We start from the raw sequence: 16,540 nt of genomic DNA, 5'->3' as shown, positions 1-16,540 counted from the left end.
TCTCAGGCATGGTCGTCTAGTCAGAGACATATTAGAGGCAGAAACAGGAGTTAGGAGGGGTAGAGGTAGACCTAGATTAGATTACTGTTCGCAAATAGTTAAGGATGTGGGCTGTTCTAGTTTTAGGGAAATGCGTTTAGCTCAGGATAGGAAAGAGTGGAGGTACGTGTCCAACCAGCCTTAGGACTGACGACTTTATGATAATGATGAATCCATCCAAAAAATAAAAATACTAAAGGTGAAATTGGTGAATAGTATATTGAAAAACAATAGTTTAAAATTTAGATGTCGAGATGTCGACTTTTTGGTCAGTACCTATTTTTTTTACTATCATCCGTACATATATGCAACAAGTATTTTATTTGTTGCAATGAAGATTTTTTTCACTGTGGACAACTTGAGGTCGTCGATATGTACCTACTTGAAGTAGTCTCTAGCTTACAGAACACTCTGTATACGTTTGTTAAATATAGCTACATATAAATAGAGTGAAATGCCAACCAAGCAAATTGCAAATTTGGAGGTCGTCTTCCATCTTCATTTATCTTTTTTCGAGGCTATTAGTAAATTTATTAGAAAACGTGTAGAATGTTCTAAAGCTGGTGAATGACGAATTGGCTCGATTTACAAGAAGTACAAGAAAGGATTAGTTGTACAGCTTCTGTGAAAGAAAATTAAAAAAACGTGCTGTGTGTGCTGTGTAAAACTTCCTTTTGGTTTTCTAGAGAGCAGGTAATTAATCCAAGCGCACCTAACAATCCTACTAAAAATCCTAAAACCCCCCTTTCTTAATTCTAAACAGTGAATAACCTGTATCTAATTTGAACACGTGCACTTGCTTGTTCGAAAGGTATTCAAAACGTTCATCGAGTGCTTCTAGGTTAATTGTATTGGACGATATAATAGGCTATCATTTTTAATTACTTATATTTATTTAATTGTTAACAGAAAAAGAAACATAATAAACCCTCAGTCAATAAATATTGTGCTTCTTTGGTTGTTGGCGGTCATCTGCCCTTCCTTTTGCGTGCCGTTGCCACGTGTGGTGAAATAATCGTAACAAGTAGCCTGTTATTTTCTAAATTGCTTAACTTCATGATCAAAGGAAACTCTGTTTTGTTAATATTATCTCCTTGTAACCTTCAAACTTGAAGTTTTGCTCAAGGTTCAAGCCGTAATAACTTTTAGGAAATTCAAAGTTCTTATAAGCAGTGGTTGCAATAACTGAAGACAATTTATTCATCATGCACAATTTTGCTACTTCTATAGAAATAATATAATATCGATTTAAAACAATATTATATTATATACCACGCTGCGCTGTGCTAAATTTTCATAAACTTTTTAGCTGAATTTTCTAATGAAGTTCCTTGACGAGGATTGCGGATGATGTAATTTGGGAGAAATCATCGTAACGAAAAAGCGTTATGCCCTTCACACTCTTTTTCTCTCTGCCTCTTTCTGTTATATAGGCGTGCCAATAATGGAATTGGTGGATTTCATTAATAGTTTGCTATAACTGCGGCGCTCAGAAAATGATAATTGTGGGATGGTATCGAATGTAGACACATTTTGTTCGACTCACGAAGTGGTTCAGAGAGAATCGTTCATTTGAGTGACTTGGCGATTTAAATAAAGCAGCATGTGAAGGAATGGGCTACGAAATATTTTTGAGTCGCGTAAAATTTGACGTACTTCATTTGCAGCGATCATACACGACCGTGCACACCAGTAGCGTTCTGAACTGTCGTTTGACACATGAGCTGTTTATACAACCCCATACAAAAGAGTGGATTTAGATTAAGACAAGGAACAGGACCAATAAGTGCAATCCAACGAATAAGCTCTAGGAAACTATTCGTCTAGAAACTGTTAGAAACTCACGCATGTAATAATGTTATTTTACACTGACCTATGACACTAACACACTGGCAACAACTTTCACTAACTACATACATATAAGCCTGCTAAGCCTACTAGAATAAAGAATTACTATAAGCTGGCTGTAATACAAACATAACAAACAATATATAAATACAAAAGAAATATAACATGGATGCTGCTAACTAGCAGCTGATCGAATGTGGTGTTGCAATGTCGTATTTCCCTGCATGAGCCTACCAGTTCGGGACTGGCTTTTATCTGTACTTTTAAAAACGTACGTTTCTCTAGTTTACGGTAGTATTCATAACAGACAAGGAGCGTAGTGATACCGTTTTGGTAGTAATAGCGAAATGAACGAGTCACTCATTTAAACAGAGCCATTCGTTCACGGCACATTAAAAACAGTCGTTAAAATTCACGATTCGTTTATGAGCGTCGCATCACTAATTGAATAAAAAGCGACTCTTGAGAGTGCTCTACAAATAATACCTAGATTATTGACCATTCGATCTTTGCACGCAAATTGGAATACGCCAATAGAGATTTATCGTGTAATGAATGAGTTCTATGAAACAAAGGTCACACTCAACAGTACGAACGAGCGATGGAACACATTTGTAGTTCAAAGAACGTTCAGTTAGAGCGAATGAAAATTATTGCAGAAGTGGTTATAATATACGATCACGTCAAGGTTAATGTAAAAATGGTAGGTGGTTACGATTCGGATGGCGGCCCCGACAAGATTAGGCTGTCCAACTAGTCAACTTCGAAATGAAATTTTCTGAAATCTTTCTGATGCCATGTATGCGATTTTTTCATATTTTATTTTTTATTAGACTTTTTGATCAACTTTTCTGCGCTTTGATCGTTATGTAAAATTCGTAAGGAATACCGGAATACCTTATTGTTTTTTAAAAATTTAAATTTTTTATTTAAAGCAATTTAATTAAAGTCGAAGAATTCATGAAAAATGGGCAATTATTGTAAATAAACGTATAGCTTTTAGCTTTTGCACTAATGATAAAGTTCACTCAAATATCCAAAAAAAGCCAAACAAGCATTCAATTCAAATTTCAGTAAAATTGAAATTATGAAGATGTGCTTTTTTATCAATTAAAACGTAAATAATTGTGTATACAATGGAACCGTTGTGCATCGGCAAGAAGGAGAAAAGGGAGGAGGGAGAGACTAACATTAAAAAAAGCGTTTGGAATTGGGGGTGGGGGGGTGGAGGTGAAAATTGACTGGAACTTCGAAAGGCGCGAATGTTACAATTATTGGCGAGATCTAACTATTGAAAAAATTCTGTTGATTTTGCAGGTGGATATAGTGAGTCATCGACTCAATCGAAATTGAAATTGGCATAGAACAAAATTTAATTGTTGAGTGCAGGCTTTGTTGGCCGTTGTTTACCGTGGTCGGTTGATTTCCTTTGACGTTTCGCTGTTCATATTGTCAACTTCTTCAGAAGGAATTTGATAGTTAAAGGTGCAGGTGGATACTTCTCAATTTATACCTGTTAATTAGCTTTGTTGACCTATGTTCGTTACGGGTTATTGTTGTTTGCTTAGAGCTCAATACCAATCTTTAGGTGTTACTATGTTTATAACCACCCTTCTTATCGATATTACCATTATTTTTCGATAGTTCGATAGATTCTTGAATTAATTATTTATTTCATCTCGATGACGTAGAAATATTGACGGTGCTCCCAATTAAAAATAATAAACAATTTCAGCACGGAGGATGGTTATAAACTTAAATTAGAAAGTGTAACTGACCTCTAAGCAAACTGTAACAACCCACAAGATGCTAAACATGATCTAAGCAAAATAAACAGGCATAAATTGGGAAGAAGCAGAATCGGTAGAAAATGTTTCGAAATAATTTAATTATTATAAGTTATTTCAAGAATTAGGCATTTGATTTAAATATATGTAAACGGTGTACATTAGGTATTGCAGAAAGCAGCAATTAAGATCTGTTATTTGTAAAATAAACAATATTAATTAAGGATTCAATTTATATTTACTGTTGAAGTTGATTTCCCCGAATGTAGTTCAATGTTTTTAAATAAGTTCTTTGAAAATCTGTGAAAGGTTACTGCTGAGCGAATCCAAACTCGCACTAATCTGTAGAATATGCTTTCGAAGTTTAATTACGTACGTTTTTGTACCTTGTCAGATATGTCTAAAAGATTCAAGTGCACCACGAAGCCAGCGGAGTGCACCGAACTTTAAACTCTTCGATTTAAAGCTAACAGCTGCGGGGCTTACGAACTTATAGTTGGAGTTCTCACTTGCATAAATGGCATTCTTGCAGCATTGCCAGCGATAGATGTTAATGTGATTTGAAGTTTGCAACCAGAGGAATTTGACCCAAATTAAATTTACTGTTTCACTGGCGACCTGAAATTTCCTCTTGGGTGACATTTACATCGAAGCCCTTATCTGTTATTCCATTGATAATACTTCCAAAATTTCTACTACACCGTTCAGGGATTCAGTTGTACTGTGAGTTCATTTTATTTTCAAAATGTTTTATTAGCACATGTTGCAGTTTTAATTTTGTATTTAGTTTCTACCGCTTAGAATTATTCACAAAGTTTGAATATATTTCATTTTATTACATCAAAGGAGTGCCTTCAATTTAAATATGTACCACCATAAAGTTACAAGAAATAGTTTTATAAAATGTTATCCAAATAGTGCCTACAATATATATAGGATCAATATCAGTCTTCAGCAGTCTTCATTCACCCTCATTTAATTTTATGATATTCTATCCATATTTCGTAGGTTCTACGAATTCAACGGCTCGAGGCAGGGTATTGCCTTGTTGGGTTTTTGCCCATACTTGTTTCTGCTTACTTGTTTCCCTACCGAGCGGCATGGCCTAGATGTTTAGACCATTGCCTAGCATTCGGGAGGACGCCGGTTCGATTCCGGGTCCGCCTGCTTTGAGCCAAGTTTTTCTGTGGTTTCCTTGGATCACTTAGGCAAATGCTGAGGCAGTAATATTCCACAGATAATCTTTCATTCTTTTCTATCTTCATTTCGTCCGTCTCATCTTTCTCACCCGAACCACCACCTACCCATTCCCACGATTCCTGAAAGCAGGCTGAAGAGGGTCTTCCGCCCTACCTTCCGGCGTAGTCCGGAGGGACTGCCCGTCCACCAGCATTACTGACTGGTGAGAATGAAACACCCAAAAGTTTTTTTTATTTTCCTTTGTTGGTTTTGTAGGTATGGGCGGTGGTGTTACAATAAGTTCAACTTTGTCGCATATTTTCAATCAGTTACGTTTTTTCCTTCAACTTGTCCGATTACGTTTTTTGTCACTTCATTATACTTCAGTTGTTATCCGTCATTTTTTAATAGTTAGCAAATTGTTATAAATAAAGTTTTTGTACATGGTGTTTACATTGAAGTTTTATTCACTATTGCAAAAACCGTTGAGAAAACACTGCTCGTGCAGACACGGCAACCAGCACGTTTTGGACACATATTGAAAATGCATTAACCAAAAAGTGGTATTTAAAAGTTCACAGGGCACTCGTAATACACAGGTAAATAAACCACTAAGTTTTTATTTTAAAAAATATATTAGAAGCTAAATCCAAATTTGGACGGAAGGTACCATTTTCCATGGTGCATACCACTCATGTTTTAATCATGCTATAACATAATGTAAGTCAAATGTTCCTATCCGAATGAATACTGGATATCTAAAGTAAACCATTTGGTTTTGATTAGACGTTTAAATGGTTAGCTAATTCCAAACTATCATCAGCTTTCTTAGTTTCTATAAAGTAAAAAATTATACAGAACTCGAGTCCTTTAGAATCTTTACGGCATTTCGTTCATCTCTTACTATTTTCGTACAATCCTTATCCGAACAATGCAAACCAACAGTTACTATACCATCTGCAAAAATTCTTAATCTAATTTGGTTTTTACAGTCTAATTGTACTATTTATTATTTATTATTAAACTTTAACATAGGATAGGCCCCATATTCAGGCTGGTTCTTTGGTGATGAGTAGACTTTTTTTATAATAATAATCAATTCCAAAATTTCTATTAATAGATTGAAATGGTTCCCTTTATTTTGTATCTATATATAGTCCAGTCGGTAGAGAATTTTCCGGACATAAATTTGTTACCGGACGGGAGTTGTTCCTTGTTGTAGGCGGGGAAAAGTTAAGCATATTTTTAAACCAATTGACAAAATTGATCGTACCGAGGCTCAAATTGAAGGTTTTTATTTCTCTGGAATTTTTATTTAAAACTTTTCTTTCTAAAAGGCATACCTTGCCTTTTAGATATAAAAACGTGGTTTTTGCCAACTTTGGACCTCCCCCATTTGTTAACGCATACTTTTTCGAAGTTTAAAAATATACAGGGATGCTTAATTTTTCCCCGCCTACAACAAGGAGCAACTCCCGGCCGGTAACAAATTTATGTCCGGAAAATTCTGTTCCGACTGGACTAACAAGTATATGCATTACTTGACAGAAATAGCTTGATCCCTAAAATATTTACGCACAGCAATGCGCGATGGACAATTGATATTGTAGTGGGGACGGTAGTCAGCTAGATCGTCAAGGATTCTTAAAAGCATGATAGTGTATGCAAACTCGCTCCTCATTATCGGAGAAGAATTTTAAATCCGAAACTTCAACGATAGTTATAATCAACAATGATTTTCACCTAATTTTGAAGGTGGGTAAAATGCTTTCAAAAGTTATTAAAAGAACAAAATGCAATATAGATGAATTTGCTTTATTTAAAGTGAATTATTAATTTTCGTGTAAATATTACTGATCCAATTAAGACACCATAGCCACCCGATTTGGAAAACAGCACAAATACTGAACGGCAAACTAGATCTCTTTCCGTCCGAATGCTCTTTCTTTTTATCTTTTGTGCCGATCTCACGAAATCTCAGGGGCCAAGGTACTTCTCTTGAGTTGTACCTAGTAATATTACACTATTTCTGTATAGAACAGTTTTGCCAGCTCTACGAAAGCGTTTTGTGGTTTCTCTGTGGTTTGAGGTTCAGTTTTTTTATGCATTAGTATACTTTGATTTTTGATGATATGGCCAGGACGATGCGACCTTGTTGTTGGGTGGACAGGCGTGATTATCGGATGTTCTAAAATTATCAATTTTCTCGTCTCTATACAGAATTTTGTCGTTAGTTCTCGGGGACAACGCCCAACTCTAATGTTAAATTTGGTTTTGAAAACCCTGTATTTGATTTGTTAAAGAACTTAGTATTTTATTTTATTGAGAGGACTGCCTGTTCTTATTTCGGTCAGGAGCCACCTCTGCGATCACAAGGTGTTTCAGTTTCTGCTGTGTTGAAGAACTGTTTGGGAGAGACGCCGGTTTTGACATTAAAAATATTTTTTATTATACTCATATTTATTATGAGTTCAATTTTATTTTTATATAATTATTATAACATTTTGATGTCCGAAACTAAATGATTACAAAAGTTAGGAATCTTTTTCAAAGTGCGGCATTTACACTATTTGTTGTAAGAATATATATATATATCTATATGGAGGAAAAAATCGGACTTACATTGCACTTTGACTTGAGTGACGGCTTCAGCCAGACCAAGTGAGCTGTTCGCGATGCATGTGTAATTGGCAGATTCGTGAATATCTGTAAGGATCAGGGTGTTCAGTCCTATGGGCAGTACTTGATCGGAGCCTACTTCCTCCCCATTTGCTTTCCTCCATTTCACAAACGGCATCGGTGAACCAGCAGCTACACATGTTAAATTTAAGTGCGATCCTAATGCTACTTCGTTAATGGGTGGTGGTGGTCGGGTTATCTGAGGAGGAACTCTTCTCACTAAAACATATTACACAACATTAAAATAAAACAGACAATACAAATAGTTATTGATTATTTTCTCTCAAAATATGAAGCTATTTATACGTATTTTTATCTGTTTGACGTTGTGTTACTTGTTGTCCTCGGTACACCAATTTCGATAGCATGACTGAATATGCCATGATTTAGTTTTTACACTTTAAATGAATCACCTACATATTTCTTCAACTATACTCATGAACTCATGTAAATGATATCAGCTGAATGATTTTCTTAAAATTCTAGAATATACTGTAATGTTCGTGGGTTTACAAAATTAACTTCTAAGACGAAAACTATTTATTCACACTAATTATTATTGAACTTAAAAACACTATTATATTATTACTAACTTAGGTGATGAATTACTCTATTTACAGTACTGTTGATATATCACTTATTCACTGCGCTGTCAATTTATTTCTAGATTCACTTCTGCAACGGTCAATTTATTTCTACCACTTTCGGCGATCGTCTCTTCCTTTAAATACTCTATTGCTTCCTTTCGGGAACCTTCTCGAGCCGTCCGGAAAAGTTTCTTTTTCTTTGAACTATTTAATTGCTTTCCCAGAACGCAGGTACGACACATACATTTACAAATACGGCGCACATGAAGAAAGGCGCCCGCGGCTAGTCGCCGAATCGATAAGCCGCTCACACACACGTATGCCAGATCGCACACAAACACGCTCGTGCTCGCTTCAATACTTAGAATAAAGTAATAAATGAACCTTTGTTTAATGATAATAATGTTTTCTAAAAATGCATTTGTAAAGTGAAGTTATCGTTAAGATTTATAGAATAAATAGAAGTTGAGTTTTATTAGTTATTCTTCCATATATAGTAAAGACAGAAAAAGTTCGTGCTGATTGATAGATTTATTGAAACCACTTATGGAGTACTGAACTGATAAGATAGAAATCGCGATCTACGCAAAAATACTGGTATGCAAGGGAAGAAAAAGTACGGAAAGAGCTAATATAAAGATAGGAGACGAAAAATTAGACGAAGGGGCTGATTTTAGGTATCTAGGAAGTAGTAGTGATATAAAGCAGAGTATAGCGCTGGGTCGTGTCGCCTTCAATAAAAATAAGCCACTTCTATGCTCGCGATCGGTAGGACACCTTCTCAGACATGAAGGTCTAGTCAGAGACATATCTAGACAGAGCAGAACGGTAGAGGTAGACCTGGATTAGATAACTGTTCGCAAATAGTGAAGGATATGAGTTGTTCTAGTTTTAGGGAAATGCGAAGATTAGCTCAGGAAAGAATGGAGGTACGTGTCCAACCAGTCTTACGACTGACGACCTTATTATGATGAAATAACTAATTAATTTTAATGAGGTGCTACAATATGAATTCCAGAGAATCGCCACAAATTCCAACATGCCGACTCATTAAGCCACTAAAACAGTCCAAAGAATAAGATGAAAACCTAGAAAACCTCCCAATGGAGCTACTACCAGTATTAAGAAGTGATGAATTCAATATTAATATGAAAATTCATTTAATTTTTAACCACTACAAATTACCTCCAAATTGAGCAAAAAATTTTGCTGCTGTCCCACCCTTTATTTGACTGATTATAATGAGTATATGACTCAGGGCTCTTATAGTATACATCATCATCATAAGGTCGTCAATCCTAAGACTGGTTGGTCACGTACCTCCACTATTCCCTAACCTGAACTAATCTTCGCATTTCCGTCAAAGTAGAATAACCCACATCCGTAACAATTTGCGAACAGTAAACTAATCTAGGTCTGCCTCTAACCCCCTAATTCCCGTTTCGGCCTCTAATATGTCTCTGACTAAACTTTCATGCCTGAGATGGTGTCCTACTAACCAATCTCGCCTATTTTTTATTGACTTCCATAGAGTGTTATGTTCTCCAATTCTTTCTAATATCTTTTCATTTCTAATCTTCTCTATCCACGGTATCCCCATCATTCGACTGTAACACCATATTTCAAATATTTCTAACCTTTTCTTTTCCGCTAAGCCCACTGTCCGTGTTTCGCACCAGCGCTGCTCTCCAAACATACACCTTTAACAACCTTTTTCGAATTTCTAAATTAACCTTTCACGAGCATAGAAGTGACTTCCTTTTTTTGAAGACGACTCGACCCTGCCCTATCCTCTGTTTTATATCACTACTACTCCTTCCGCCCTGACTTATCTGACTTCCTACATACCTAAAATTAGGCACTTCTTCTAATTATTCATCTCCTATCATTATATTCGCCCTTCTTGTACTTATTCTTACATTGCGTGCCAGTATTTTTGTTTACTGTTATTTATTTTCATACAGTACTGTTTTGTCAATACCGTTTCCATTTTATTTAAAGCTATCTCTAACTCCTACTTGCTAGATGCCAACACTGCTACATGATCTGCAAATCTAAGCGTACTAATATTTTGCCCCTGTATATCTATCCCTACAGTTGTACTTTTTAATGGAAGATTTTATTAAACTCGGATGGAAGTCTATTAACAATAGATTCAAAAAATAAATCAGATTACACCACTTTTATTGTCATTGCGTAGATTTCTAGGAACATTGAATTCGTTTACTAAAGATACACAGTCAATGGACTTAGTAATTCATATAGAAAAAGAAGGTCTTGGTACACTCTGCATGATTTAAGGGAAGGTAGTTTCAATAACTGTAAATGAGGAGTGTATTATAATTATGGTCGGTGAAAGCCATTGGTCTGCCACGTTTTTTGGATATGCATCTAACAAAGATCGAGTGTATATGATAAGTTTTCTGTCGATGGAGACCATATTATGGAAGCATACATTAATTTTGACTTTACATATACGTTGTACAAAGTTAAAAGTGATTAAATTTAAGCTTACTATTAAACAGAACAGCAAGATCTCTTACATTGGAACTTTTTTAAAAAAATATTTATAATCATCTAATTAAAATGCATTGCAGATTTATTACTTGTAAAAGAAACTGATGAACATTTTTGTACGTTAACCTGTAAGCCATTAGAAGCGAGCCAGTCAGTTACTCTAACAATGTCAGACTGAAGCATGTGACAGTTACCGGTGCTCTCAACAAACTTGAATAATTTAATATCATCAGCATACACGTTTATATCAAAATGTAAAATTGCATGAAAAATGAACAACAATGTGATCCTTGGGAGACTCCAGAGAGCATGAAGTATCCATCAAGATGTATAACCATTTAATGTGACACGACATGTTCTATTAGATATAAATGAGTATATCCACTTCAATAAAGTATCACTATGCACTTTCAAAAGAGGATCATGCAGCGACGAACACTAAAAGTGCGGTATATGAGTGAACACAAGATCTAACATATTAAAATACCTAACACCATCCGGAGGAGGGAGAACTTGGAGCACCCTTTGCAAGCGGAAAAGCTGGTGGAATGATTTGACTAAGTTTCTCACTCGGACGTTATCGTTGAATCCATGAAACAAGATGTCCTTATCCTTATTTATCCAGATTTAACTAGGCAGGTTGAAATCACCAAGTATCATAAATTGTTTACCTTGGTTAGATTCAAGGACTTCTTGAAGATCTTGCAGGAATTTTTCAGATTCAGATATGTAGGAATTACAGTCGAAAGAGGATAGTGGTGGTATATAAACCAACACAATAATAACCTGTACAACTAGACTAGCAGTTTAATTTTCTTGCCTGGCATAATCAGATAATAGACAATATTTGCAATAAAGTTTTGCCTTCTCTAATAGTATTGTAGCCAGTAAACATAGATTCATAATTTTGAACATATTCATCAAGCCATGTTTCAATCAATCGAATGATGCAGTAAGATACATTTGATGAAGATAAGGAGTTAGAAATAGGTATTTAAACTTGATTCCAGACTGTTGACATTTTGTTAATATACATGGGTAGGCGCAAAGATACCAAGAGGGTAACTCTGATCATAAGTTTTATTTCTTTAATACTTTTGTTATTATTTCTTTAATACTTTTGGTATTCCTCTGTTTGAAAGTTGAGTCATTCTTTATAAATATGTCCTCCTATTCAAAGATCTTTTTTTAATTTCTTATTAACCACAAAGCATCAGCTTCATTTTTAAAAACAATCTTCAAAGGTCTTGCAACATTAGGTATCCTTCTACCTATTCTAAAACCACTGAGAAGGTTAAGAAGCACTGGTGTATTATTGAGCATATTCTCACATATAAAAATAAAATCATGAGCAGGTGTATCTTCAGGATCATTAAAAATTATTACATTCTATGCTAAAATGGTTAAAATATATACAGTATTTATCTTTGTCGAGTTATTTAACTAAACAGGTTTAGTTCACTTCAGTCCCTGAAGAACCGAAAAGTGCATTGGACAACTACAGTGTCGTGTTTTGGCATTGGGGTTTTGAGCTATTTTGTTTGTTCTACTGGTAGCTTGTTTCGGCGCTTCAAACTCCAGGACGAGTGACGGTGTTTCACTTGGAGTCTTGTAGCGTGCTACTCTAAGTACTTGCTATAGTTCACCGTCTCTGACTCCATCGATGAATGTTTGCATAGCTAGTTAGTCTATGAGGTCCGTAGGGACGATGGATATGCTAATCTTATAAGGTGCTCCATCGAAAGTTGGTGGTGTAACCTTTGAAGTTCTTGCACCGGATTCGTTAGGCCTCGCAGTGGTGTTCATTGTTTTTTGTTTCTTCTTGCTCCTCTTTCATTTTCTGTTTCACTTCTTCTTATATTCTTTCTTGGGCTGTTTTCATTTCTTCTTGAGCAGCTTTCATCTCTTTTTGACCTTTTTCCATTTTTTGTGTCATTCATCATTGCCTCCATTTTAGCTTAGGTACCGCTAGTCGTAATTGACATGAAATCTCTCTATATCTTCTAGAAGATTCTATGAATTTCTTCGATATCGGCAAAATCGTTCTTTATTTTTCGCGAGCTTGTTCTGGTTATCTACCAACCGTTCAAACTTACAGACAAGTACGTTGAAATTTGTCGATGATGTCTAATTCGTTCTTCTCTCTTCGGAAGCTTTTCAATGATGTAAGGTTTGTTGGAATATGTCACGATCAGTTGATACTTCTAAAAACTTCTATAGAAGTCTTCCTTAACGTTGGATTCGTTCTTTTTTCTTTAAGAGTTTTTCAATTATATATGACTTGTTAGTGTTTCTTACAGGTGAAGGAACCTTCTAGAAAATTGGCCAATCGAACACTGGAAAATTCGACGAAATTCGTGAAAATCCTCCTCCTTCTTATCCAATCCTCTTCAGCCTTCTTCTATCCCACCCCTGACACCAAATATCACGTAATCAAAATTTTTTTGACTATTCACTAATTTATTTGACTATTTACTCTCTAATTACCACCACTATTATTATTACACCACTAAACGCGCACACTACCGCTTCTTCGCTCTTTCTAGATCGCTTCGTATCGACTCGTAACTGAAACTCATGCTAATACGTAAACTGTTCCGACCTCGCGGCAACTATTTAATACATATTCTAATGATGGTTTTGTTTCTATTACTGAGTGGGTAATTTTAATGGTGAAGATAGAGGGAAGAAGGGGTCCAAGGAGGAAACAGGTGGATTGAAAAACCCGTCTGCTCTGTTAGCGTAAGGCAATTTTCCCTTGTGTCTTTTAATTCTTTGTTTGAGAAAGTGGCACTCGAATTAAAATTAAGGAAATCGATTTCCCAGTTTGAAAGGAAATTCAGTTTTCTTGCTGTATACGAATAAATAAGAATTTATTACCTTCCGTTAAACATTTTCGCTGTTACATATGCTAGAAGCTGTTGTCAAACCATTAAACTTTGGATTGGGAAAACTAAATATGACCAGTATCTGCATATATGAAGTGTGACAACACATTGCTATTAGATTAGATTCTCCCCTCCTGTTTAGATATCTGTGCAAATAGTATAGAGGACGTTATCAAACATTACGAAATACGAGTGATAGGATTCTAGCTTCCTTGAATCGTCTACACAAATACTGGGACAGCAACAACATTCCACAGCTAAATCCTTTACTTCCTTTCAGTCTTCATTTCGTCCTGTTCGTCTCAGGTTAATTCCTAATCTGACAAACGAATTGCAGAAGAGCTTTATCAAGCTGAACGCGCACGAAGACAAGTTTAATCAACTTAATCCATAATATATAGGTAAATTGTTACCATTAATTAATCAATTATGTTAGGTTTTTGGATCACTACATTTAGATTAGCTTTTCTTTTAAAATTAATTTCAAACTATTTCAGTAATTAATGCCCGGTTATCGTGTAAATTATTCATTTATTATTAGTCTGTAGGAATTTTCGGGGTTACATTCGAGAATACGATAACGATATGTTTCTTGCTGCTTAGGCAAATGGATAGAAATATAACTTCGCATTCATTGGGTTGTATTCCATCTACCCTAGTAAAGAAGAGAAACATTGGCTTGAATGCTTGTTTGCCAAATCCGGTTAAAAACTGGCCTACCTCTATCCTCCATTCGTGATAGCTCCAATGTTGCTTAAAACGTCTGCAAGATCCAGTCAAACACTGGCCAAACTCTTTTCTACAGATTGTAAATAGCTTTTTTCTTGGCTTGAAATGTCTGTTTATGAGAATAATCAAATTTCTGCTTGGCTCTGTCCTAAATTTGTGCCTTTTTGATCTTGCACTTGATTCGACTATCGGCTAGATCCGGTCAAGTATGACATTTAGTCTATGATAAATCAAATAAACTAAATAAACTTCAGCTCGTTTGACAAGTCATTAGGCGGTTGAAAAACGCAGCAGTCCACCGTTAGTTGGTTTGGTCTGGTCCTTTTTTTGTGAGGCTGCCATCCCCTAGCCGCTTCCATAGAGTATCAAGCTACACTGAGCTTGCATTGCCCCTGGATTCCAAATTTGTGGCGACGTTTTGTTTTTTTACATTTTTCAGATTAGTTTTATAGTATGTTGCCACTAGCTTTAGGTTTCTCAGATGTTACTAATTTAGTCCATTTTTGGATTTTTATTCATGCGATGATCTTGGAATAAGGTAGATGAACGACAAGCGCACATGGTTTCATTGAGTTTTATAACTTGAGGAGCTTTAACAGTTGTTTAGGACAAGCCATTATAAATAAGGTAGATTTACCACAAAATTTTAAACGTATTAGATGCGATTAAATTGGCTTGAAGCTATACCTAAAGCTCCGTTATATTATAACTAATTCAAGTGAACGTGTAACCACCGCATAAGCACGACGGTATCAATTGTTTCAGTTGAGTCTGCATAGCCTTCATATAATTACAAGAAAGTATGACTTTCAATTACTACGAGTTGAAAGTAGAAATAGTAAAAGTAAAAAATCGTACCTTTGACATAAAGAAGAGCCGGTTTGGAAAATTCTGTGCCAACTGAATTTTCTGCAGAACATTCGTACCTTCCTTGATCCTTTTCTTCACTGTTCTTAATTTTAAGGATTCCTGAAAAAAAAAATGAACGTTGTTATTTACGAAGTAATTGACACTTATAGAATAGATGAATCAAATTTGAGGCATATTTTTAAATACATATAGGCACATAGCTGCAAATATCATCAATTCAGACAAACTTCAACTTTTTCTTATATTTCTTGATTTGCTGTTATTAATTTTTTGTAGCGGGTTCTTCGTAGTATTTTACCATTTATACCTCAAGAACTATTATTATGATGAAAGAATGGAGAACATATTATCACTGTATTATGTTTCTCCCGATCCAGTACAGGCGGTATTTGTTTTTAGTTGGGTAAGTTGGATCGGAGGCTAAATTTCCTTTGGAATCACTGCAAAAATTCTTCAGTAATGATAATTTCACTATCAAAACCATTGTAGGTAGGTTTTATGCTTTGGAATGTATTTGTAATTGTAATTGGTATCGGGTTGCGCTGCGAACTAACATGGGAAAGTCCAATCATTCACTTATTTAGGAATCGGTCTGAAAACGTGTACAGGTCCACTACCCTGGAAAGTACACGTAGTCATATTCTTAGAATAGGTGGGTTGTTCCTCTCCACGTTACATTCCAAAATTATTGAACCTTAACTTTTTGAACACGCCCATCAAGCATCAGTATTCTCTGTTACAATAAATTTAGACAGAACTTATCAGTAACTTGAACAATACAGAACCTTTCAGTAACTTAACCAAATCAGAACAATATTTTATTCATATTCAGTAGTTCAATTTAGTATAATTTGTTTGTTATTTGTTTTCGAATTAGTTTTTAAATAAACTAAGATCAAGTGTTGGTAAAGAAGTATTTTTTCTAAACCCCAGCATGATCATTTTTCCGGATCCGCGAATCCGACACTACCCAGTCGTACGGACGGCTGGGTGTCTTCTGAAGATTTCCCCTCTTCCACGAAAACAAAAAAAAAATCCATTGTCACGCAAAGGCATCCCGATTATAAGACACCATGGTAATGTTTACAAGAGTTTTGTCTCTGTTAATGTATAGAAGTGTTCGTACAATGATCTCCATATTGATTCATTGCATCACAGTTTAACATTTGGATTTGCAGAGTCCACATGCATTGATCTAAATTTATCTGTGATTTATAGGGTCAATTGAAAAGTCCCCGGCCTGACACATAGACAGCGGCACCAGAACTAAATCCATATGATTTTCAGTTAGTCCTAACCTTCAAAAGACGCGTCTATAAATTTGACGGCTGTCGGATCATTAGTTTGTGAATTATAGCATTTTTAGTGAAGCAACTTTTGTTATTGTGAAAAAAATGGATAAAAAGGAATTTCGCGT

General features: G+C 35.4%; 1 protein-coding gene across 1 annotated transcript in view; it reads right to left on the bottom strand.

Annotated features, from left to right (window-relative positions):
* LOC108734103 (tyrosine-protein phosphatase Lar-like) overlaps positions 1–16,540 on the bottom strand; it is a 652,463-nt gene that overhangs the window by 31,647 nt on the left and 604,276 nt on the right. Inside the window, exons 6-7 of the mRNA XM_018465504.1 lie at positions 15,112–15,222; positions 7,476–7,751 (exon numbers count right to left, since the gene is read on the bottom strand). Coding sequence (XP_018321006.1) covers positions 7,476–7,751; positions 15,112–15,222 — 387 coding nt within the window. The remainder of the gene's footprint in view (positions 1–7,475; positions 7,752–15,111; positions 15,223–16,540) is intronic.

This window comes from Agrilus planipennis, unplaced genomic scaffold (assembly GCF_000699045.2).
Source record: "Agrilus planipennis isolate EAB-ADULT unplaced genomic scaffold, Apla_2.0 scaffold99, whole genome shotgun sequence".
NCBI lineage: Eukaryota > Metazoa > Arthropoda > Insecta > Coleoptera > Buprestidae > Agrilus > Agrilus planipennis.
The sequence above is the reverse complement of the archived record's forward strand: the minus strand, read 5'-3'. Positions and strand labels throughout refer to the sequence as shown.